This window comes from Oncorhynchus mykiss, chromosome 16, assembly GCF_057628025.1.
Source record: "Oncorhynchus mykiss isolate SJ-2025 chromosome 16, ASM5762802v1, whole genome shotgun sequence".
Taxonomy (NCBI): Eukaryota; Metazoa; Chordata; class Actinopteri; order Salmoniformes; family Salmonidae; genus Oncorhynchus; species Oncorhynchus mykiss.
In genome coordinates this window covers 47,418,168-47,445,000 of record NC_143037.1, presented here as the reverse complement: position 1 = coordinate 47,445,000, position 26,833 = coordinate 47,418,168, and the positions used below count along the sequence as shown (strand labels likewise).

The following is a 26,833-nucleotide window of genomic DNA, read 5'->3' as shown; positions in this document are numbered from 1 at the left end:
GTGCATGGCAGAAGTAATTTTTCCAACAATTGTTTACAGACAGATTATTTCACTGCATCACAATTCCAGTGGGTCAGAAGTTTACATACACTAAGTTGACAGTGCCTTTAAACAGCTTGGAAAATTCCAGAAAATGATGTCATGGCTTTAGAAGCTTCTGATTGATTGACATCATTTGAGTCAATTGGAGGTGTACCTGTGGATGTATTTCAAGGCCTCCCTTCAAACTCAGTGCCTCTTTGCTTGACATCATGGGAAAATCAAATGAAATCGAAAGTCTGGTTCATCCTTGGGAGCAATTTCCAAGCGCCTGAAGGCACCACGTTCATCTGTACAAACAACAGTACGCAAGTATTAACACCATGGGACCACGCAGCCGTCATACTGCTCAGGAAGGAGACAGGTTCTGTCTCCTAGAGATTAACGTACTTTGTACGTTAAAGTGCAAATCAATCCCAGAACAACAGCAAAGGACCTTGTGAAGATGCTGGAGGAAACAGGTACAAAAGTATCTATATCCACAGTAAAATGAGTCCTATATTGACATAATCTGAAAGGCCGCTCAGCAAGGAAGAAGCCACTGCTCCAAAACCGCCATAAAAAAGCCAGACTACGGTTTGCAACTGCACATGGGGACTAATATCGTACTTTCTGGAGAAATGTCCTCTGGTCTGATGAAACAAAAATATAACTGTTTGGGCATAATGACCATGGTTATGTTTGGAGGAAAAAGGGTGAGGCTTGCAGGCCGAAGAACACCATCCCAACCGTGAAGCACGGGGGTGGCAGCATCATATTGTGGGGGTGCTTTGCTGCAGGAGGGACTGGTGCACTTCACAAGTAGATGGCATCATGAGAAGAGAAATTATGTGGATATATTGAAGCAACATCTCAAGACATTAGTCAGGAAGTTAAAGCTTGGTCACAAATGGGTCTTCCAAATGGACAATGACCCCAAGCATACTTCCAGTTGTGTCAAAATGGCTTAAGGACAACAAAGTCAAGGTATTGGAGTGGCCATCACAAAGCCCTGACCTCAATCATATAGAAAAGTTGTGGGCAGAACTGAAAAAGCGTGTGTGAGCAAGGAGGCCTTACAAACCTGACTCAGTTATACCAGCTCTGTCAGGAGGAATGGGCCAAAATTCACCCAACTTATTGTGGGAAGCTTGTGGAATGCTACCCAAAACGTTTGACCCAAATTAAACAATTTAAAGGCAATGCAACCAAATACTAATTGAGTGTATGTAAACGTCTGACACACTGGGAATGTGATGAAAGAAATAAAAGCTGAAATAAATCATTCTCTACTATTATTCTGTCATGTCACATTCTTAAAATAAAGTGGTGTTCCTAACTGACCTAAAACAGGGAATGTTTACTAGGATTAAATGTCAGGAATTGTGAAAGTTTAAATGCATTTGGCTAAGGTGTATGTAAACTTCCGACTTCAACTGTATATACATACACACCTTATGCATCTGGCAAGGATCCCTAATCACAATCGTCAACACAATCGTCACAATTTCATAGTAGATTAAACTCAAGGTGATAGATGGATTGGAGCCACACCTTTATACACAGGGCAGCAGCTGGCTTAGGCATTGCAACCGTTGTTTGAGTTCTTTTTTTCACTTTATCTCTCTGCTATTTATAAGCTCCTGTAGGGTTGTGTGTTAACGAGATGTTCGATGTTCCCTCTTTCCATCTCCACTCTCTTAACGACACACACATTGATCTCCCCTCATTAATCCCACATCTGGTCATTTCATTGATCCAAACCGCCACGTGGGTGGCGCTCCAGGCTGGCAGCATAACAAGCTCCCCCTGCCCCCAGACCAGTCTTCCTGCTGGGCAGTGTGCTCCAATGGGCCCTGGGCCCATTAAGGAGGCAGGAGGACCAGGGACCAAGGCCTGTGGCCGGTTAGAGCTGCCCAGATTACTGTCCTCACATGAGGCTAACACACAGCACTGAAGCCAGTTAGCACTGTGGAGGTGGAGGTAGGCACAGACTGGGTCCTTGTAGGACTAAGATGATGATGGGGAGGGAGAAAACAAGGAGTAGCTTAAGGATGGTTGGAACAAGATGATGTCCCTTTCCAAGATATGTATATATATATTTTTTCTCAGTCTGCTTGAGATGGGGTGCCCAGGTTTTGTGAGTGCCTAAATATTTGAGAGCTCACCCCATATCTGGACAATCATTAATGTATAACATGTGACATTAATGTGTGACATCATAGGTGATCACATGCATACAATCGCTATTTGCCAGTCACAAAGACTGCGTGTGTGTATGTGTGTGTGTGTGTGTGTGTGTGTGTGTGTGTGTGTGTTGGCACGTGTGTGTGTGTGCTGTTGCTGTAATCCCATCTCTGAGAGTAAATAGCAGCCATGTTTACCCCATCAGTCCCCTAGTCGGTGGTGCTCGGTGGGGGCTAAAATTTCTCTCCCCTAATAAATGTCTTATCTCCTCACAATCCCCCCCTCACACACACATACACATTAGGGCTGTGCGAAATGGACAAAATATAATATCACAATATCTGTCACATGTTTTACAGTATTTTATGTTTTTGAATAATACAAGTTCTAAATATGCTTTCTGAGTATTCATACTCAGGGTGGCAACACATACATTAGAAATGGCAGGTAGCCTAGTGGTTAGAGTGTTGGGCCAGTAACCGAAAGGTTGCTAGATCAAATCCCTGAGCTGACAAGGTAAAAATCATTTTTTTCTGCCCCTGAGCAAGGCAGTTAACCTACTGTTCCTAGGCTGTCATTGTAAATAAGAAATGTGTTCTTAATTAACTGACTTGCCTAGTTAAATAAAATTAAATATTTTTATTTATTTTATTAAATAAATAAAAATAAGTGATTTCAATGGGGCTTTCTCAGTGTATACTGTTCAATCGGATTCAAAACAAAACAAAAATTCAGCATTTTCATCAATTTCTGCATTTCCTGTACTTTTATTATCATTTCCACACTGTGCAATGTGACATAATATGGCTAAAAACATGTAGGCCTAGTTCATTGGTGAACTGTTGGAATCATAGAAATATAATGATTATTCTAATTTTATAGTTGGAATATAGTGGCCATCACCTAGAATACATTGTTGTTTGACATGACAATTAATTAATAAACCAGTGAGGAATTATTGACAGGGTAGGAACCAAAGTGTTGGTCAGTGTTTCCAGGTGACCCTAATTAGATGTTAAATGACATGTTTTCTGACTTCATGTAGCTAGTTAGCCAGCCAACATATTTATGCTTTGACTATTCCTCTCTGATAAGATACCCCTGCACAAACATGCTTATCTAGGCCTACATCAGCACTGGTACCAGGCAGTATTAGCTAACTAGCTACATTTGCTCTGATTCTTAGTACATTTAGCCAGCTAACTAGCAATTAGCAGCTAACACAAATTATTTTAGCAACACCAAGCAAAGAAAAGACAAACTAGCAAACCTTAGTTTGCAGACAGTAAGATACAGAAACGAAGAGTGTAATTATGGAACGCTTGTGAAAAGCAGCATGTCACCAACATTATTGCGTTCATCTGACCATGCAGAATGAATGGCAAGAAAGTGCTGGTGACTCCGTGGTCCAACAACTGCTCTCTCCTTGAGTGACAGGGGGCAGGGCTTGGTGTGGTTAGCGGCATGCAGCAGCACGAGGAGAGGGACTCAAGTAGCAAACAGAGAAAACTATCAAAACGGACATTATACGCGCCAGAGTTGCGTATCACATTTAATGAAACCAAACGTTGAAATACCGTTATAGAAGTTAAAGTAAAAACTCAAACCGGTCCGTGCATCAATACCGGTATAAAGTAAGGTATACCACCCAGACCTAATACACATACACATGCATACATCCCTGACCCTCATCAGCCTGGACAGGCTTGCCTGCCTGCTTGCCTAACAGGGGATAGATTATTGAACATTGATCATGTGCAGAAGTAATGACTGAAAAAAAAGGCGGGAGGGTGATGAGGAGGGTGATGAGGAGGGTGAGGGAGAGGTGGGCGAGGCAGTGGAGGAGCTGGGGAAGGGAGGAAGGAGAGAGGGAAAAAGGGAGACATCTTATCTGCCTGATATGGAAACTAAATGACAGACACAGGAACAGGAACAGCAGAACTAACAGAGGAGACTTTCTGTGTGCTTGTAGTTGCCAAATAGAATTCTGTAAAGCAAAGCTGAAATGCAGGGCTGAGATGGGTGGTGTACAGTCTGGTGTGTGGGAAAGCAAAAATGCATCTCCCCAGCAGGTGCAGTGAGAGAGAAGAGAGTATGTAGGGTCATTGAAACCTCCCACACAAAACCATCTGAGCTCAAACCTGAGCCTGCTTTCTGCTTTAAACATCACATCTCTGCTGTTCTCTCACTGGGAGAGAGGTTGTACGTGCAGGCAGGCTCTATGCTGGTGTAGATGTACAGATGTCGGATCTTAATTTGACCCAGTTTGATAAAGCATGAAAATAATTCTGTAGCAACAGGAAATGTGAATTATTACGTGGATTATAATTAATGGTCTTTTTTGTATGGGTTGATACATTTTTCAACAGGGGAAATCTGAAAGTCTGAAATTTCAAAGTGGAAATTACAAACTTTAGAAGCCTTTTTAAAACTCAAAGACACTATACGTTTGCATTTCCTGCTGTGTAGGAAAATTCTCAGCAACAAAAGAGTGATCAAATTAAGATTCTACATCTGAACCAGACACTCACCATCAACCAAAACAAATTCAATAACAAGGCAGCATTCTTCATAACACAGAGATTTGCTATCGCCTTTATAGTAGAATAACTATGAGTATGTTGTTCAGATTACCAGACACTGCCAAATCACTGCAGTCACAGATGGTGCTTTCCTATGATGCTAGTAATGGAGAGACTAAGAGATAGTAAAAAAGGAGAACATGGGTTATACTGTGTGTTGGTGTTGTTGGACTCGGACTGTGGGATGAGATGAGTGTTTGCGTGGGATGAGTGGCCAGCCGGATGGGTCAGCTTGGTCCTCAGCAGGTACCTGGTAACCACTCAGACCCACATGTCCCAGAGCAGAGACTGGCACCAGGTACCCACCGGGACTAGCCAAACTGGGCAGTGGCCACACCGGCACTGTCTGCAGCCCGCTATCTTCCCTCTGGGCCCCTTCCAGACCGCCGGTGGACTCAGAAGGTGAACAGGGGACAGACAGAAGGACAGACTGAAAGATGGATTGGGTAAAAGAAGGGGTGGAAACTGGGGGGGGGGATAAACTACTGGAGGGGAAGGAAGAATCATGAGGGATAGAGGGACTGCTAGAGAAAGAAGAGGGCTGTGCTCTTGACAATGGAAAGGTAGAGAGACTACTACAAGAGAAAGAGGGGGGTGAGTTAGTGTGTGTTTCTCCACTGGTTGGTTAGGGGCTCGTAAGTAATAATTTCATTGTACGGTCAACACCTGTTGTATTTGGCAGATGTGACTACTACAATCTGATTTGATTTGTATTCTAAAACAGGTTGCATTGAAGCCTGGAAGGGTGGGTACATGCCGCTACACATTATAGTGTGTCATTTGTGTAAGTGCTTCCTTCATTCATTGTTCTCTCTCTATATCTCTCTCTCTCCCCCCTCCTTTTTCTCTATCTTGCTCGCTCTCTAGACTGGTCAGGTGTAGAGTTAAGGCTGAACTCTAAGGAGACTGGCCAGATGGTCATCAGCACAGAGGTCAAGTTCTACAACTGCAGTGTCCACCAACTGTGAGTATCCTTCCTTCTCCTCCCCTGCATTCCTGGGCCAGTGTTCACTACTGATCTAGGATCAGCTAGGATTCCCCTTTAGATCATTATGAATAAGATTATATGGACAGGGGGGTCCTTATCCTAGATCCGTATTTGTGAATTCCCGGCCCTGGAGTCCTGCAGTCCCGGAGCACACTACTGAATCAATACTATGTGAATATGTCACAGTGTGCCTACTTCCTAACCTTGCCTGCCCTCAGTCTGAGCCTCGTAACCCTAAAATAGCCCCTGTGATGTCTAATGCAATCTGATCTAAACTGTTCCCTCCCTTGAGCTCTACAACGGAAACCTCTGGCAATTGCCATAATGAATCCTGGATCTCTGCCATGTAGAAACACTGCTTATTGTAGGCTCTTAGTCTGACACTGGCTCTGTTGGATGTCATAGCCCTCTGTTTTGTTTTGAAAGGCCTCTCCCCTGCCCTCCACCCTCTCCTCCTCTCTAGTGTCAGTGTCTGACTGTGTCCTCGTGTCTGTAGTCTGAGGAGCCTGTCTGAGTGGAACACAAAGTCACAGTGTACGCTATTAAGAGCTCCCACGTCTACTCAGATAATCAGGGAGTAATCAGGGAGCATAGCTCGTACTTACTCAAGTTTAGAAGGCTGACATAACACACACACACCAACCTGGTCTCAGAGCATTTAGTATTATTCTATACGCATGGTATGTATTCATTTGTGGATGTCCATCACCCATTTTGTATGATTTATTACAAATTACAAATTGTATTATATGTTACGAATTGGCAAAACGTACAATATGTTACAAATTTGAAAAATAAATGATATGTTACAAATTCTAGCTAGGTGGCTAACATTAGCTAGGCTAGCAGTTAGGGTTAATGTTAGGGTTAAGTTGAGGAGTTAGGTTAAAGGGGTTAATGTTAGGGTTAATAAGTTGAGGAGTTAGGTTAAAGGGTTAGGGTTAAGTTGAGGAGTTAGGTTAAAGGGTTAGGGTTAAGATGAGGAGTTAGGTTAAAGGGTTAAGGTTAGGGTTAAGTTGAAGAGTTAGGATAAAGGGTTAGGGTTACGTTGAGGAGTTAGGATAAAGGGTTAGGGTTAAGTTGAGGAGTTAGGATAAAGGGTTAAGTTGAAGAGTTAGGATAAAGGGTTAGGGTTACGTTGAGGAGTTAGGATAAAGGGTTAGGGTTAAGTTGAGGAGTTAGGATAAAGGGTTAGGGTTAAGTTGAAGAGTTAGGATAAAGGGTTAGGGTTACGTTGAGGAGTTAGGATAAAGGGTTAGGGTTAAGTTGAGGAGTTAGGATAAAGGGTTAAGTTGAGGAGTTAGGATAAAGGGTTAAGTTGAGGAGTTAGGTTAAAGGATTACAGTTAGGGTTAAATTGAGGAGTTAGGTTAAAGGGTTAAGGTTAAGTTGAGGAGTTCGGTTAAAGGGTTATGGTGAAGTTGAGGAGTTAGGATAAAGGGTTAGGGTTAAGTTGAGGAGTTAGGTTAAAGGGTTAGGGTTAAGTTGAGGAGTTAGGTTAAAGGGTTAGGGTTAAGTTGAGGTGTTAGGTTAAAGGGTTAGGGTTAAGTTGAGGTGTTAGGTTAAAGGGTTAAGGTTAGGGTTAAGTTGAGGAGGTAGGTTAAAGGGTTAAGGTTAGGGTTAAGTTGAGGAGTTAGGATAAAGGGTTAGGGTTAAGTTGAGGAGTTAGGTTAAAGGGTTAGGGTTAAGTTGAGGTGTTAGGTTAAAGGGTTAGGGTTAAGTTGAGGTGTTAGGTTAAAGGGTTAAGGTTAGGGTTAAGTTGAGGAGTTAGGTTAAAGGGTTAAGGTTAGGGTTAAGTTGAGGAGTTAGGATAAAGGGTTAGGATTAAGTTGAGGAGTTAAGTTAAAGGGTTAACGTTAGGGTTAAGTTGAGGAGTTAGGATAAAGGGTTAGGGTTAAGTTGAGGAGTTAGGATAAAGGGTTAGGAGTAAGTTGAGGAGTTAAGTTAAAGGGTTAACGTTAGGGTTAAGTTGAGGAGTTAGGATAAAGGGTTAGGGTTACGTTGAGGAGTTAGGATAAAGGGTTAGGGTTAAGTTGAGGAGTTAGGATAAAGGGTTAGGGTTAAGTTAAGGAGTTAGGTTAAAGGGTTAAGGTTAAGTTGAGGAGTTAGGATAAAGGGTTAGGGTTAAGTTGAGGAGTTAGGTTAAAGGGTTAAGGTTAAGTTGAGGAGTTAGGTTAAAGGGTTAAGTTGAGGAGTTAGGTTAAAGGGTTAGGGTTAAGTTGAGGAGTTAGGATAAAGGGTTAGGGTTAAGTTGAGGAGTTAGGATAAAGGGTTAGGGTTAAGATGAGGAGTTAGGTTAAAGGGTTAGGGTTAAGTTGAGGAGTTCGGTTAAAGGGTTAAGGTTAGGGTTAATAAGTTGAGGAGTTAGGTTAAAGGGTTAAGGTTAAGTTGAGGAGTTCGGTTAAAGGGTTATGGTTAAGTTGAGGAGTTAGGTTAAAGGGTTAAGGTTAAGTTGAGGAGTTAGGTTAAATGGTTAGGGTTAAGTTGAGGAGTTAGGATAAAGGGTTAGGGTTAAGTTGAGGAGTTAGGATAAAGGGTTAGGGTTAAGTTGAGGAGTTAGGATAAAGGGTTAAGTTGAGGAGTTAGGATAAAGGGTTAGGGTTAATAAGTTGAGGAGTTAGGATAAAGGGTTAGGGTTAAGTTGAGGAGTTAGGTTAAAGGGTTAAGGTTAGGGTTAAGTTGAGGAGTTAGATTAAAGGGTTAAGGTTAGGGTTAAGTTGAGGAGTTAGGTTAAAGGGTTAAGGTTAGGGTTAAGTTGAGGAGTTAGGATAAAGGGTTAGGGTTAAGTTGAGGAGTTAGGTTAAGGTTAGGGTTAAGTTGAGGAGTTAGGATAAAGGGTTAGGGTTAAGTTGACCACGCTCATAGACGGATACACAAATACACACACATACAGACACACACACTGCTATGTCGGCGGTTGAATCAGCCTCATTCTTCTGAATTAGAGTGTGCTTGCCAGAGATCCCTCCCATGCTTTTGCACTGGTGAATATTTCAGCATAAGTATGCATCATTTATCCAACCTCGTTGCAGGGAAGGAAAAGAAAATAGAAGCATAGACTTTACCTCCCTCCAACAATGAATTCCTCAATATACTGTACAGTAAGACTATCCGGAGGGAATAATGACTGTACCAGTCATATGACTGGTACAGTCATAGGTTTAGTCCAAAATGGCACCCTATTGCGGGGCCCTGGTCAAAAGTAGTGCACTATGTAGACAATAGGATGCCATTTCAGATACAGTCATAAAGACCTGGACTTCCTGTCTATGGGATCCAAACAGAAGAGAGTCAGAAAATGTTACAACCATTTCAATCAACATCACTGCAATGCTACCCTTATGGGACTGAGTTTGCTTCCTGAAGCTCTACACCCTAACCTGCTGACAACTACACTCTAATTTCCCCTTCCTCGCTTCCTGAGAGATCTGAGCCATCATGTTGGCAGGCACACATGCGCATAACGTTGGCAACACACACAGGCACGAGAGTATGCACGCACACACACACATCCTGTCGTCATCCTCTCCCCTAGGCTGCGTCTGCTGTTTGCCATCCCTCTATATCCTCCAACCCTCCTCCCTCATCTCATTTAGCACAGGATGAGCACAGGGACATGGTTTGAGGTTGGGGGGGGGGATGCGTGCAGTATACATGCACAGAAGATGCCAGCTACATCTCTACCCCACTCCCCCATTCCCACCCTGCCCAGGGCATCTACAGCAGCACGCGGGCACTGTGCCCCCTGCCAGCTGGTAATTACAATCGCATTACAACAATACTGGCCTAATGGTAATGACAGGATCAAGCTGTGCCAACATCTTATTTGTCCCCATAACTCACTTTACCTCACTCCTTCCCTGACTTTGTACCCTACACGCTTAGAAAAAAAGGTGCTATCTAGAACCTAAATGGGTTCTACTGCTATTCCCATAGGAGAACCCTTTTGAAGAACCCTTATTGGTTCCAGGTAGAACCCTTTTGGTGCCAGGTAAAACCCTTATTGGTCCCAGGTAGAACCCTTTCGGTGCCAGGTAAAACCCTTATTGGTCCCAGGTAGAACCCTTTCCACAGTGGGTTCTTAATGGAACCAAAAAGGGTTCAACCTAAAAACCAAAAAGGGTTCTACCTGGAACAAAAAAGTGTTCTCCTATGGGGACAGCCAAATAACCTTTTTGAAACACTTTATTCCCTATTTAGTGCACTACTTTTGGGTCATAAGAACTGCATATGTAGAGAATAGGGAGCAATTGGGGCCTGCACTATGCAGTACTGCTGCCTCTAGTCATACATAGCGGTTATAGTGCCACTACAAACCACAGGGCTGTCGGGGTTGGCAGACTTGTATAGGAACTAGGAGGTACCGTGCCAACCACAAGGGCATCAACAGCATGTGCCCACTTGGGATCTTCTGCACTCGGTTGCTCCTTTTGTGCCATCCTCCTCCCACTTGACTAGCGCAGCTTCCTGAGTGTGTGTCCTGTCCATCTGTCTGTCCCTCCGTGCAGGTGTCTGTCCTGCGTGAACAGTGCCTTCCGCTGCCATTGGTGCAAGTACCGAAACCTGTGTACCCACGACCCTTCCAGCTGCTCCTTCCAAGAGGGACGTGTCAACGCCTCTGAGGTACGTACTGCAGACACACAAGCACACTCGCTCTCTCTCTCTCCTATCAGCCTGAGGGGCATGTCTCCAGACAGACACATCTAAGCCCCTCCATATTGACGTTTGCCATTCAAACCCTCTGTATTTGGTACTAGCAATTAGAAGTCGATTATTAGAGCCTTTTAACACCTCTGTAACAATGGGATGTTTTGACAAGATCAATCAGGTTGTTTATGTGTATGAGTGGCACAGTGTGTGTGTGTGTGTGTGTGTGTGTGTGTGTGTGTGTGTGTGTGTGTGTGTGTGTGTGTGTGTGTGTGTGTGTGTGTGTGTGTGTGTGTTCTTTGATAAGAGATTTCACTGATGTTGGCTGCTCACACCCTGCTGTGTGACTGTGGTTAAGGAGTGTGTTTACCTATCGGGGTGTAAAGTAATCCATTGATCTGTCTGCCTGAGAGAGAGGATAGACTTCTGCTGCAGAAGAGATGAGGACAGTTGCCACTCTCTCTCTCTCTTCACACTTCCCTTTTCACACACTCCACAGAGACCTACTGCGGCAGCAATGACTGATACGTAGCACACACTCTCTCACAGGCACACACACACACACTGCTGTAGCTATTATTGGCCTCCCCTCTCCCCCGGCCTGCTATGATCCAGCAGAGTTCTCCTCCGGCTGTCAGTTGTCATCAGTCGCAAAGCACCGGCAGCATTTTGGAAGGTTGACCATCTGAATTGATCCTATTATGTGAGAAAGGCTTTGGAGTGGAAGAAGTGGAGCAGCCAACACTCTCCAGCACCAGCCAGGAAGTGACGCCCGTATGACCCTGTTTGACCCTGCTGTTGCTTCTCCTCTCCCTCCACCACTTCCCCTGTCTCTCACGTACCAAGAGAACACTATTTTTACCCAGCTGGCCTTGCTGTGTTTGTTTGTCTGTTGTTATATTTATTTATTATATGTTATATACGTTTGACTCTCCCGTCCACCCTCTCTAGGACTGTCCTCAGCTGGTACGTTCGGAGGAGATTCTGATCCCGGCTGGGGAGGTGAAGCCCATCACACTGAAGGCCCGGAACCTCCCCCAGCCCCAGTCAGGCCAGCGGGGGTACGAGTGTGTCCTCCACATCCAGGGGGTCAGCCACCGAGTCACCGCCCTGCGCTTCAACAGCTCCTCTGTACAGTGTCAGAACAGCTCGGTGGGTACACACTGCAGGGCATGGAGACACGCTAAAACGCGCGATGGACACTCACAGCAACACAGGCTAGGTAGCAAAGGCTCACGTTCACATACACACATACTGCTGGAGAGGACACAAACACTTCACGGCACATGAACACAGCATACTGTGTGTGTATTCAAATGAAAACACACATTTTCCATCTCTCTCTTATTCACGAAGCCAGATGTATCCACATGACATTATTTTCACTATATCACCACAACACCCCGGTTATCGCCTACATTCACTCCGTTTATAGCACAATATCAATTCCCATTTTGCACTTAAGCCCACTTTCACTCTGTGTCAATGAATGTCAATGATTGCCAACCTGTCAGTGAGTATCAGTGTCTGAGAGAAACCAGCTCCGGTGGTGTGAGGCCCCTGGCCATGTCACCTGTATCCAGCAGCGGGGCCCTGTCAGTGGGGAGGCTGGGGGAGAGATGGGTCCTGGGTAATTACACAGGAGAGGACTGCAGTAAGGCTCTGCCCTCCAGCCCTTTTCCTAGAGGACACACACAAACTGCCAGGAGGGAGGCATCTCAGGACAGCAGCTCTGTGAAAGAAGGGGACATCCAAATCCTGAAGCCTTCCACTTAACTCTCCTCTCAAATGAGGTGGTGATGCAAGGTTGTAGCAACGTTGGGGTACCGGGCTCAGGGTTGGGGCTGGGGTTTAAGATTCTCATGCTGAAATGATTTATTCTCCCCCCCTTTCCCTCTCTTTTTCTCTCTCTTTCCCTTTCTTTTGCTCTGTCTTTCCGTCTTCCCCTCTTTTTTGCGCTCTTTCCTCCCTCTCTCCCCACCTCTCTTTCTTTCCCTCCCTCCCTCCCTCCCTCCCTCCCTCCCTCCCTCCTCCCTCCTGCAGTATCTTTATGAAGGGATGAAGATCAGTGAGTTGCCAGTGGATTTCTCAGTGGTCTGGAACGGCAACTTCATTATAGACAACCCAGATAAAATACAAGGTAAGACTGACACACACACACACACAAACACACACACACACACACACACACACACACACACTCAAATTTGTTGACATATCTCACCAACACATAAAACAGATGTTTCTTGTCAAATAACATCTTGTCTCAGCTGGAGACCAGTCAGACACAGCATAATACCCGCTTTACCCAAACAAATGAAGAGCACAGTTGTATCCTTGTTAAAAAAACTCATGTTTTAACCAAAAAAATCCTCCAGGAATACAGTACACTACTACATTACACTGCAGTCATTATAATGTTAGGTTGTCAAGTCAAATGCTGTTTCCTGTTTCCAGCACTGTTGTGTTTAACCTGAGTCCTCCTAAATCCCACAGTGCACCTGTATAAGTGTGCGGCCCAGAGAGACAGCTGTGGCATGTGTCTGAAGGCCCAGAGGAAGTTCCAGTGCGGCTGGTGTAGTGGAGAGGGCCGCTGTACCCTGCGCCACCACTGTCCACCCCTCAACCCCCGCTGGCTAGACCTCTCCAGCAAGAACGTCAAGTGTACCAACCCCCGCATCACCGAGGTCAGTGATAACACACACACACACCCCCAGCCCCCCTCTACCCTCTCACACCCTCTTTTCCTTCACCACCATAAGGTTACACTTACTTGTCCTCTGCATCTATCGCCTTTTAGCCGTAGCTTGGCGTAGCCCTGAACGATATGGTGAAATGTGATGTATTTGCCCGATTCGTCCCGAACAAAACAACAGCAGGTGGGCAGTAAAGGTGATGCTGCTTACGGTCGGGTGTACAATTTATCTGTACACAGTTATCCTTCAATTGAAATCAACAAACAACAGACTTAGAGCAGGCAAGTGTCGCTCGTGACAATGAAAGTTTGTATTTGCATTGCCAGGCCGACATGGCAGAAGTGGTTTGGTCTAGTCTGGTCTATGTGAATGAGGATCCCCTCGGCTGTGCCCCGACTTATGGTGCTGCAAAGAGCTAGATGGGCTCTCTACCTCGCTCTCTCACCCCTCTCTCTGTCTCTCTGTCCCAACCTCACTCTCTTACCACCCTCTCTCTCTCGCTTCATCTCTTTCGCTCGCTCTCTCTCCCTCTCTCTGTCTTTATTTCCTCTCTCTTTCTCTCCTCCCGCACACAATCAATATGCAGGGAGAGAGCATCTGGTGTTGATTTTCGCTGAAGGGAAAAAGTGAGTGTGTGTGAGTGTGTCACCTTCGGCCGCACTGCAAGGGTGAGAGACCTGACACATACACCCTAGGGACCTGCCTCAGTGTCTCTCTCTGTAGGGTGCCAGCTGGCTTCCTCTCTATCTGTGCCACATAAGACCCTTTTCTAGATATATGCGGTGCTTGTTTTAGCTGGAGCTCCCAGCTTCAAAAGGAGTTCCATTTCATGTTCACACCAGCAGAGTGAAGTACAGTACAGTACACTGCTTTACCTAAACATAATAGTCGACCAGCCTCTAGTAGTGAAGCAACTATCCCTGCTTGAGTTCCCCAGACAGACGTAGTCTCATTGAGGCAAGCTTATCGACGTGCCAGACTATTCAGACAGTAAGAGGAGAAGCGGTTATTGATTTGTGCCGTGACAGAGCTCTTTTTTGCCCAGTCGCCCTGACTTCCACCTGACAACAATGCCCAACCCTGCGACTGTCCCCCATGACCAGGAATTCCATGTTTTCTCCCCCCCAGCAGCAGCCCTTAATGTGTCCTGAGGCATCATTTCTGTGCAGCTAGTGTGGTGGGTATAGTTGGCCCAGTGTCACAGGGGAATCAGACACTGTATTTCATTTAGGGCTGGGCGATATGGCCAATATATCATAGCACGGTGTTTTTCTCATTTATTACAGTATTTAATGTTTTTGAATAAAAGTTCTCAATATGCTTTCTGAGTAGTTCATGACCCGAAGGTGGAAAAACCTACATTAGAAGTGATTTCATTGGGGGTGTTCTTCATTCTGTTTGTTTTATACTGTTCAATCCAACTTCAAACAACAACAAAGAAGCATTTTTCATCCATTTCTGCATTTCTTGCAATGTTATTATCATTTCCACATTGTGCCCCACGGAGCTGCATGATATGGGTAAAAACATCCAGGCCTAGTTAATTGGTGAACTGTTGGAATCATAGAAATATAATGAGTTATTCTAATTCTATAGTTTGAATATAGTGGCCATCACCTAGAATACCTTGTTTGACATGACAACGAATGAAGATGCCAGGGAGGAGTTATTGACAGGGTAGGAACCATGTTGGTCAGTGTTTCCAGGGAACCCTAATTAGATGTTACATGACATGTTTTCTTACCAAGTGTAGCTAGCTAACATATTCATGCTTTGCCTGTTCCTCTCTGATTTTTAAGATACCCTTGCACAAACAACATGCTTATCTAGGCCTACACCAGCACCGATACTAGGCTATATTAGCCAGCTAAGATTGCTTTGACTTAGTACATTTAGCAAATAATTTAACTAGCGATTAGCATTAGCGGCTAACAACATTTATTTTAGCTAGAACTTGCTAAGAAAAGTTTGCAGACGGTAAGATGTACTGTAATTATAGAACGCTTGTAGAGAGCAGCATCGTTGTCGCCAACGTCTTTCTGGATCTGACCAGCAGGCTGCAGAATGAAAGGCAAGAAAGTGCTTGTGACACCATAGTCAAGCAACTGCTCACTCCTTGAGATCGCTGGTTTGGCCCTTGGCGCTTGACTTCCAAGTCAGACAGATACTTGGTTATGTCCACCATGAAGATCAGATCACACATCCACTTGTCATCACTCAGTTCCCTGACAGGTTTCCCCTTCATCTCTATGAATTGTTGTACTTCATCCTTCAGTCCGTAAAACCGCGCGAGTGTGTTTCCACGGTTCAACCATCGCACCTCACAGTGGTAAACCAGATCACCATACTCCGATTCAAGATCACTCACTAGCTCCTAAAATTGGCGGTTATTCATCCCTTTGCTTTTGATAAAATTGATGGTCGACACTACAGTTGCCATTACATTGTTCGGCTTCAGGGGCTGTGCACACATACTTTCTTAATGTATGATGTAGTTGCACACAGTTAAATCACTTGGATCAAGACTGAGACAACTCATTTATTTTTTCACTACCTCTTTTTTGAGCCGGCCATGGATGGCACTCCATCTGTAGTAAGGCCACTTCATTTTTCAAACCGTAGCTCAAATTTGTTCATAGCCGAGACTCAAACAAGTCCTCACCTCTGGTAGTGCCATGCATGGCTTCCAAAGACAGCAATTCCTCCCTTGTGTCAAACTCAGCGGTAATCCCAAGCACAAAAATGGCAAATTGGGCGGTATTTGTTGTGTTAGTCGTTTCATCACACGCCAAAGACAAAAATACGACATTTCTTGCGGAGTCCTTCAACGTTTTTTCGATATCTTGTGCCATGTCAGTCATTCGCTCCGTGACGATTCTTCGAGACAAACTGACACTTTGGAACAATTTTAAATTTGTCTGGTGCTTGCAACTCTTTTACAAATCCTGGAAGAAAAGTAGTGTCGAAACCTACCAAAATACAATTAGGCAAGAACAAATTCAATCACTTCCAGACAACTTCCTGGATAAAACGTTTCACTGTAATTGTGAATGTGTGAACTTGGCAGTAGAAAACTTTAACAGTTTATACATCACATCAAAACATTTCAAGCAGACAACCTAAGGAAATTAACAACAATGACATGGTTTTGATGAAGAATACAAAAACCTAAGAAAGACCTTGAGAAACCTATCCAAACAAAAACATAGAGACCTAGAAAACCTGAGCCTACACCTTCACGATGTTGAATCACTAAAACAATACAGAAATACACGACGGAAAAAGAAGGAACAGCACGTCAGAAATCAGCTCAATGTAATTGAAGAATCCATAGAATCTAACCACTTCTGAGAAAATTGGAAAACACTAAACTAACAACACGAAGAGGTATCTATCCAAAATGGAGAGGTATGGATAAACCACTTCTCCAATCTTTTTGGCTCTATAACAAACAACAAAAACATATACATGATCAAATACAAATCTTAGAATCAACTATTAAAGACTACCAGAACCCACTGGATTATCAAATGACATTGAATAAACTACAGGACAAAATACAAACCCTCCAACCCAAAAAGGCCTGTGGTGTTGATGGTATCCTTAATGAAATGATCAAATATACCGATCACAAATTCCAATTGAATGTATGTCAACTTTTTAACATCCTCCTTAGCTAAGGCATCTTCTCCAATATTTGGAACCAAGGACTGATCGCCCCAATCCACAAAGTGGAGACAAATTTGATCCCAATAACTACCAGTGGGATATGCGGCAGCAGCGGTCTTGGGAAAATGCTCTGCATTATCATTAACAGCAGACGCTCTCGTTGGCTGGCCCTGGATTCATACTCGTCGCCAAACCCTCTGGCTCCAGGTCATCTACAAGACCCTGCTAGGTAAAGTCCCCCCTTATCTCAGCTCGCTGGTCACCATAGCAGCACCCACCTGTAGCACGCGCTCCAGCAGGTGACTCTCTGGTCACCCTCAAAACCAATATTTCCTTTGGCCGCCTCTCCTTCTAGTTCTGCTGCCAATGACTGGAAAGAACTACAAAAATCTCTGAAACTGGAAACACTTATCTCCCTCACTAGCTTTAAGCACCAGCTGTCAGAGCAGCTCACAGATTACTGCACCTGTACATAGACCATCTATAATTTATCCCAAACAACTACCTCTTCCTCTACTGTATTTATTTATTTATTTATTTTGCTCCTTTGCACCCCATTATTTCTATCTCTACTTTGCACATTCTTCCACTGCAAATCTACCATTCCAGTGTTGTATTTGCTATATTGTATTTGCACATAGAATTCCACATGTTTATTAAATTAAACTCACAAAAACAATAAACAGCAAACGAAACGTGTAGCAAATGCAGTGCTCCCAGGCAACTACACAAAAACAAGATCCCACAAAACCCAGTGTGGAAATGGCTGCCTAAATATGATCCCCAATCAGAGACTTAAATAATTAAACAGCTGCCTCTGATTGGGAACTATGCCAGGCCAACATAGAAATAAATGCACTAGATCACCAACCCTAGTCACACCCCGACCTAACCAAAATAGAGAATAAAAAGGCTCTCTATGGTCAGGGCGTGACAATAACAAAGCCATCACCTACAGAGAGATGAACCTGGAGAAGAGTGTCCTAAGCAAACTGGTCCTGGGGCTCTGTTCACCAACACAAGCAGATCCCCAGGACAGCATCACAATTTGACCCAACCAAATCATGAGAAAACAAAAAGATAATTACTTGACACATTGGAAAGAATTAACAAAAAAACTCAGCAAACTAGAATGCTATTTGGCCCTAAACAGACAGTACACAGTTGCAGAATACCTGACCACTGTGACTAAGCCAAAGCTTTGACTATGTACAGACTCAGTGAGCATAGCCTTGCTATTGAGAGAGGCCGCAGTAGGCTAACCTGGCTCTCAAGAGAAGACAGGCTATGTGCACACTGCCCACAAAATGAGATGGAAACTGAGCTGCACTTTCTAAAGTCCTTCCAAATGTATGACCATATTAGAGAGACATATTTCCCTCAGACCCACAAAGCATTGGAAAACAACTTCAATTTTGATAAACTCCCACTATTGAATTACCACCAGTGAATAACATAATTGTAAATACAACCTATATTGTACTTGTGTACATCGTTACAAAACTGTATATAGACATAACATGACATTTGAAATGTCTCTATTCCTTAGTAACTTTTGTGTAATGTTTACTGTTATTTTTGTATTGTTTATTTTGACTTTTGTTTGTCTATTTCACTTGCTTTGGCAATGTAAACACGTTTCCCAATAAAGCCCCTTTTATTGAATTGAGAGAGAGAGAGAGAGAGAGAGAGAAAGAGAGAGAGAAAGAGAGAGAGACATAGAGAGAGAGACACACAGAGAGAGAGAGAGAGAGAGAGAGAGAGAGAGAATGTAAAGTTGAGAGGTGAGGTGGGAGGAAGAGAAATTAAGTCAGAGGAAGAAGAGGATGCCAAGTAGATGAAAGGGGAGGAGAGTAAGAGGAGAGGAGAGGAGAGCCCCTGTGGGGTGTCAGAGCTCAGCCCTGTTATACAGCACAGCTGCCACTGGGAGCCCGTACTGCATTGATTTGTACTTTTCACTTTTCACTGGAGTTGGGGACACACACACACACACACACACACACACACACACACACAGTACAGCTCCAGAGGCAAAAACACCAACTAGCAAGCAACATTTGGCACTTGTTGAGCTTATATTTATTACCCCTCCCAGTGTACTCTGCATTCATTTGTTCTTATCTCTCTTCCCCCAACCCCTTTCCTCTCCCAATAATGAGAATTTCTTCAAAAAGACCACACTCTTTCCCTCATGGGCTGAATTTATGAATACATTTTGTTTTGATTGTATGCAACAAAGCCCCAATCATGATCTGATTTGTGTACATACATCGATACTAGCCTATGTGCCTACCAGAAGACGCTCCTTGTGAATAATTTATATTTCTATTAAGTACCGTGCCTGAGCGCGCCCCTCCTCTCCCGGCACAGTATTAATATTGAGCAGATAAAAGCCTCCTTTAACAGCAGAGGGAACAGCATCAAATGAAGCTGGGGATTAGAGGACTTGAAAGGCATCATGGGAAGGTGGAACTCTCTCTGTGCTGGACTGTATGGCTCCTATATACGCTGGAGAGAATAGAGATACTACTGCTTCCTGTAATGGCTGGATACGCTATAGTACTGTAGCTGTCGTCTTAACACACCTGATCCGTGGAAGAGAGGTATACAGTACTGTAGCTGTCGTCTTAACACACCTGATCCGTGGAAGAGAGGTATACAGTACTGTAGCTGTCGTCTTAACACACCTGATCCGTGGAAGAGAGGTATACAGTACTGTAGCTGTCGTCTTAACACACCTGATCCGTAGAAGAGAGGTATACAGTACTGTAGCTGTCGTCTTAACACACCTGATCCGTGGAAGAGAGGTATACAGTACTGTAGCTGTCGTCTTAACACACCTGATCCGTGGAAGAGAGGTATACAGTACTGTAGCTGTCGTCTTAACACACCTGATCCGTGGAAGAGAGGTATACAGTACTGTAGCTGTCGTCTTAACACACCTGATCCGTAGAAGAGAGGTATACAGTACTGTAGCTGTCGTCTTAACACACCTGATCCGTAGAAGAGAGGTATACAGTACTGTAGCTGTCGTCTTAACACACCTGATCCGTGGAAGAGAGGTATACAGTACTGTAGCTGTCGTCTTAACACACCTGATCCGTGGAAGAGAGGTATACAGTACTGTAGCTGTCGTCTTAACACACCTGATCCGTAGAAGAGAGGTATACAGTACTGTAGCTGTCGTCTTAACACACCTGATCCGTAGAAGAGAGGTATATAGTACTGTAGCTGTCGTCTTAACACACCTGATCCGTAGAAGAGAGGTATACAGTACTGTAGCTGTCGTCTTAACACACCTGATCCGTGGAAGAGAGGTATACAGTACTGTAGCTGTCGTCTTAACACACCTGATCCGTAGAAGAGAGGTATACAGTACTGTAGCTGTCGTCTTAACACACCTGATCCGTGGAAGAGAGGTATACAGTACTGTAGCTGTCGTCTTAACACACCTGATCCGTAGAAGAGAGGTATACAGTACTGTAGCTGTCGTCTTAACACACCTGATCCGTGGAAGAGAGGTATACAGTACTGTAGCTGTCGTCTTAACACACCTGATCCGTAGAAGAGAGGTATACAGTACTGTAGCTGTCGTCTTAACACACCTGATCCGTAGAAGAGAGGTATATAGTACTGTAGCTGTCGTCTTAACACACCTGATCCGTAGAAGAGAGGTATACAGTACTGTAGCTGTCGTCTTAACACACCTGATCCGTAGAAGAGAGGTATATAGTACTGTAGCTGTCGTCTTAACACACCTGATCCGTAGAAGAGAGGTATACAGTACTGTAGCTGTCGTCTTAACACACCTGATCCGTGGAAGAGAGGTATACAGTACTGTAGCTGTCGTCTTAACACACCTGATCCGTGGAAGAGAGGTATACAGTACTGTAGCTATCGTCTTAACACACCTGATCCGTGGAAGAGAGGTATACAGTACTGTAGCTGTCGTCTTAACACACCTGATCCGTAGAAGAGAGGTATACAGTACTGTAGCTGTCGTCTTAACACACCTGATCCGTAGAAGAGAGGTATACAGTACTGTAGCTGTCGTCTTAACACACCTGATCCGTGGAAGAGAGGTATATAGTACTGTAGCTGTCGTCTTAACACACCTGATCCGTAGAAGAGAGGTATACAGTACTGTAGCTGTCGTCTTAACACACCTGATCCGTAGAAGAGAGGTATATAGTACTGTAGCTGTCGTCTTAACACACCTGATCCGTAGAAGAGAGGTATACAGTACTGTAGCTGTCGTCTTAACACACCTGATCCGTAGAAGAGAGGTATATAGTACTGTAGCTGTCGTCTTAACACACCTGATCCGTAGAAGAGAGGTATACAGTACTGTAGCTGTCGTCTTAACACACCTGATCCGTAGAAGAGAGGTATATAGTACTGCAGCTAATCTCTAGTTAAAGCTCATTAGTAAAAAATCATCATTGCATAACAATGTGAAATGTAAAGGCTTCATGTAAAGGCAGTATACAGTATAGAGCAGTGGCCTGTTGTACCACCAGAGGGAGGGTGGGACTGACTGTCACCCAGTAAACAGTAGACTACAGCAAACATAGTCCTTCTCTTCTCTCTCTCACCTGGCCCTGAAATAACCCCGTGTTCCAACGGTTCATTTAGATCCAGCCAATGGCAGGCACTACAAATCGTTGTTCAATCCAACCAAGGCATCTATAGGCAAACAAACACACACACACACACACACACACAAGCACTGATATGGAAGCACACACACACAGTGTTCTGGACAGGGGGTAGAGAGGCCTGGAATGAAAACACTGCCGGATAAGTCACGGTGCCCTCATGGAGGCTGTGGTGCCCCCCTCCACACCACACAGCAGTACACCTCCCAGGTGTGTGTGTGTTTGTCTCCCTTCCTTTCTTCATTCCTCTCCTCTGCTTCCAGTATTTCTCCCCTGTCCCCTACATCCCCGTCTGTATCTCTCGGCAGGCTACAAGACATTTAAGAGCCTATAAAGTATTTCATGTGTAGTTTGTTCACGGGGAAAGAAGAAGTGATAAGTGGGTTTTTATAAAGCACATTAACCGCTAGTCACAATGAAATTTGACATGCCTGAACTACCCTCAAAGACCCCAAAGACAGCTCTGAGGTCTGGGTGCAAGATGTGCCGTTTAAAAGACCGGGAGTGGATCTACCCACAGCGATCCAGATGCTACACACGCTCATATTGATAGCAGCTTCAGAGGCAACAGTTCTAACATGCTTTCACTTTGACTTTTTTATTATTTTTTTAAACTCGGGCTTCTTAGTTTAAATGTAATCAGAAACAGCTGTTATCTGAGGAAGGGGAAAGCCCGGAGAGAAAGAGAGAGAGAGCACTAGTGGTGCCTACATTAAGGCCTGTTCACATGAAGAGTACACTGTGATGTCTACCATTATAATATGGTACAACACAGCTCAAAGCCTTCCTCTCTCTCGTCTCTCTGTCTGCCAGTATAATGTAGAATGCCATTGAGTTTCAGACTTTCTTTTCTACCCCCCAAGCTAGCTCAGGTTGCTTTTCCACAGCCTCTATTGAGTTTAGCATAGACTAGATGATCATCACTTGCCCCACCATTACCTCAGCTAAATATATAAACACGGCGCTTAGCAATGCAAGGCTGTTCATACTGGCCATTCCTCGTCTTCTGCTCTGTCTCTTCTCTCCTCTCTCTATGGGTCTCTTGCACTGTTAGGGTATTGTGTTGGCCATCCCCCTCCTCTCTCTACTTGGCATCCTCTTCTTCCTCTGACTTAATTTATCTTCCTCCCACCTCACCTCTCAGCTTTACTTTCCATTCTCTCTCTCTCTCGCTCTCTCTCTCTCTCTCTTTCACTCTCTCGCTCTCTCTCTCTCTCTCTGTCTCTGTCTCTGTCTCTCTCTCTGTCTCCTCTCTCTCTCTCTGTCTCCTCTCTCTCTCTCTGTCTCTGTCTCTGTCTCTCTCTCTCTCTCTCTCTCTCTCTGTCTCTATCTCTCTCTCTCTCTCTGTGTCTCTGTCTCCTCTCTCCTCTCTTTCTCTCTCTCTCTCTGTCTCTCTCTCTAATGTATGGCCTTCATTGGCATGGGAGACATATGTTAACATTGCCAAAGCAAGTGAAGTAGATAATAAAACTAAAGTGAAATAGGCAATACAAATGTACAGTAAACAGTACAGTTCCAAAAGAATAAACACATTTCAAATGTCATTATGTGTCTATATAAAGTGTTGTAACGATGTGCAAATAGTTCAAGTACAAAAGGGAAAATAAATAAACGTAAATATGGGTTGTATTTACAATGGTGTTTGTTCTTCACTGGTTGCCCTTTTCTTGTGGCAACAGCTCACAAATCTTGCCGCTGTGATGGCACACTGTGGTATTTCACCTAGTAGATATGGGAGTTCAAATTGGATTTGTTCTCATATTCTTTGTGAGTCTGTGTAATCTGAGAGAAATATGTGTCTCTAATATGGTCATACATTTGTCAGGAGATTAGGAATTGCAGTTCAATTTCCACCTCATTTTGTGGGCAGTGTGCACATAGCCTGTCTTCTCTTGAGAGCCAGGTCTGCCTACTGTGGCCTTTATCAATAGCAAGGCTATGCTCACTGAGTCTGTACATAGTCAAAGATTTCCTTAATCTTGGGTCAATCACAGTGGTCAGGTACTCTGCCAGTATGGTTCACAAGTACTATTGCAGTATCATGTTGGACATTCCCCTCCTCCTCTCGTCTCTCTCTCCTCTCTGGTTCAGTGTCTTCTCTACTGGTTGTTGATAATCTACTAAAGAGAGTTCCTTTTTTCTCTGAAGTTCTCTTATTAACAGATTAGACTAGAAAGAATGTAGGTCAATCACACCCCCCCTTCTACACTTCTTATCATGAAGGATTATCATGTCATCAGAACATCACTTCCTGTTGAACGCGGAATGAGGCAGTGCTTGGTTTGTTGGTTTGGAAAGTGTCTGAAAAAAGTGTTATATTGGAAAAGTTTGGTTACTACCTAGCACTTAACGCTCTGGCCGAAGAGTAGGGTTGATCGGAGCGTTCTGACCTAACAGCTGTAGTCAAGCACCCAAGCTAGTCTTTTCCCACTCTGCACTGTCAATGTTTACATTGTGTGTTCAATAAAGACATGAAAATGTATAATTGTTTGTGTTTTATTAGTTTAAGCAGACTGTGTTTGTCTATTGTTGTGACTTAGATGAAGATCAGATCAAAATTTATGTCACATTTATGCAGAAATCCAGGTAATTCCAAAGGGTTCGCCTACTTTTTCTTGCCACTGTATATTCAGAGCCAAATCCCAGTAACGCTAAGAAAAGATGTCTAGTCTTATTGAAGTATTGGTGCTGCAGGTTCACCTGCCTCATCTAAAGCCTATTCTTTTGGGTTGTTGCTATAGGCCACCAAGTGGTAACAGTCAGTATCTAAATTATGTGTGAAATGCTTGATACTGTATGAGATATAACCAGAGAGGTCTACTTTCTTGGGGACCTGAGTATTGACTGGTTTTCATCAAGTTGTCCGCTCAAGAGGAAGTTTCTCACTCTAACCAGTGCCTGTAATCTGGTTCAGGTTATTAATCAACCTACCAGGGTGTTTACAAACACTACAGGAACAAGATCATCCACATGTATCAATCACATTTTCACTAATACTGCAGAACTTTGTTCTAAAGCTGTATCCGTACCCATTGGAGCAGTGAACACAATATAGTGGCTATATCTAGGAGAACTAAGGTTCCAAAAGCTGGGCCTAAAGTAGTGTATCATTCAAAAGATTTAGCTGTGACTCTTATGTGGATGATGTTTAAAATAATTGTTAGTTTGATGTGATTAACAAGGAGCATCCAGACGCTCCACTTGATGCATTTCTGAAATTGCTTCTTCCAATTATTGATAAACATGCACCTGTTAATTAAGAAACTGACTGTTAGAACTGTTAAGGCTCCATGGATTGGTGAGTAATTGAAAAACTGTATTGTTGAAGATGATGGGGCAAAAGGAGTGTGTCACGTTGTAGAAAGGATTGGAGTCAGACGCAGGAACATGTAATAAGGGGTTTTAATACTCCACCCAAAAATACAACATGCCATGAAAGACACGGGGACGAAGCCCAAAACAAACACGTATACAAAAACACAGGGTTGTAACCCAAACAAAAGAGCGAGCTTAAACCTCAAATATATGGGATGAGACCCGTAATAACAAGTGCACAACAATACACGGGACGTGACCCGTAATAACAAGTGCACAACAATACACGGGACGTGACCCGTAATAACAAGTGCACAACAATACACGGGACGTGACCCGTAATAACAAGTGCACAACAATACACGGGACGTGACCCGTAATAACAAGTGCACAACAATACACGGGACGTGACCCGTAATAACAAGTGCACAACAATACACGGGACGTGACCCGTAATAACAAGTGCACAACAATACACGGGACGTGACCCGTAATAACAAGTGCACAACAATACACGGGACGTGACCCGTAATAACAAGTGCACAACAATACACGGGACGTGACCCGTAATAACAAGTGCACAACAATACACGGGACGTGACCCGTAATAACAAGTGCACAACAATACACGGGACGTGACCCGTAATAACAAGTGCACAACAATACACGGGACGTGACCCGTAATAACAAGTGCACAACAATACACGGGACGTGACCCGTAATAACAAGTGCACAACAATACACGGGACGTGACCCGTAATAACGAACACACAATACACTCAGCACGAAAACCAAATCCACAAAGCACAGGTACGCACAAGACCAACAGACATGGGAACAATAACCGACAAAACAATGGTGAACAGAGGGCACATATATACAATTACTAATCAGGGGGAATGGGAACCAGGTGTGCATAATGAAACAGTTCAGTGACCCCTAGAGGCCGGTGACGTAGGCCTCCGGAGCTGGTGCACGGAATGAGCAGCAGTACCGGGGAAATCCGTGACAGAGTGGCTAATAAGTCTGGCTGCACATCTGATTGGCTGACGTACTGCAAATTGAACAATGATGTGACTAAACTCAACAAAAAGAAGAAGAAACTGTATTATGAAGCCAAGATCAATGATGTAAAGAATGATGGAAAAACATGTTGGAGTATTTAAAATTATGGGCAGAAAGACAAATTCAACTCCATCTTTAATCGAATCAGATGGCTTATTCGACATAAAACCAGTGGGAAAGCTTAAGCAGGAAATGCCAACATCAAACAGTGAGCCATCGTATTCATGCATAAAAAAACAGAATAATCAAAGAAAAGCATTGTAAGTTAGAATTTTGTAACGTGGCGCAGTGGTCAAGGGCACTGCAGTGTTAGCTGTGCCACCAGAGACTCTGGGTACGCGCCCAGGCTCTGTCGCAACCGGCCGCGACCGGGAGGTCCGTGGGTCGACGCACAATTGGCCTAGCGTCGTCCGGGTTAGGGAGGGTTTGGCCGGTAGGGATATCCTTGTCTCATCGCGCACCAGCGACTCCTGTGGCGGGCCGGGCGCAGTGCACGCTAACCAAGGTCGCCAGGTGCACTGTGTTTCCTCCGACACATTGGTGCAGCTGGCTTCCGGGTTGGATGCGCGCTGTGTTAAGAAGCAGCGCGGCTTGGTTGGGTTGTGTATCGGAGGACGCATGACTTTCAACCTTTCTCTCTCCCAAGCCCATACGGGAGTTGTAGCGATGAGACAAGATAGCAGCTACTAACAATTGGATACCACGAAATTGGGGAGAAAAAGGGGGTAAAAGCATATTATAATAATAATTTTGTAACGTTAGTGTGGCACAGGTGGAAACAATTATTGTTATCGATAAACAATGACAAACATTCTGGCATTGACAACTTAGATGGAAGGCTACTGAGGATGGTAGCTGACTCTATGGGCACTCCTATCTATCATGTAGACGAAGGGGTTTGTCCTCAGGCCGGGAGGGAAGCCAATGTCATTCCGCTACCCAAGAGTGGTAAAGCGGCCTTTACTATTTCAAACAGCCGACCAATCAGCTTGCTGCCCGCTCTTAGCAA

General features: G+C 44.1%; 1 protein-coding gene across 1 annotated transcript in view; it reads left to right on the top strand.

Moving 5' to 3' along the window:
• LOC110491069 (plexin-A2) overlaps nt 1-26,833 on the top strand; it is a 334,343-nt gene that overhangs the window by 211,981 nt on the left and 95,529 nt on the right. Inside the window, exons 8-12 of the mRNA XM_036947019.2 lie at nt 5,655-5,751; nt 10,283-10,397; nt 11,373-11,573; nt 12,465-12,561; nt 12,918-13,108. Of these exons, the coding sequence (XP_036802914.1) occupies nt 5,655-5,751; nt 10,283-10,397; nt 11,373-11,573; nt 12,465-12,561; nt 12,918-13,108 (701 nt within the window). The remainder of the gene's footprint in view (nt 1-5,654; nt 5,752-10,282; nt 10,398-11,372; nt 11,574-12,464; nt 12,562-12,917; nt 13,109-26,833) is intronic.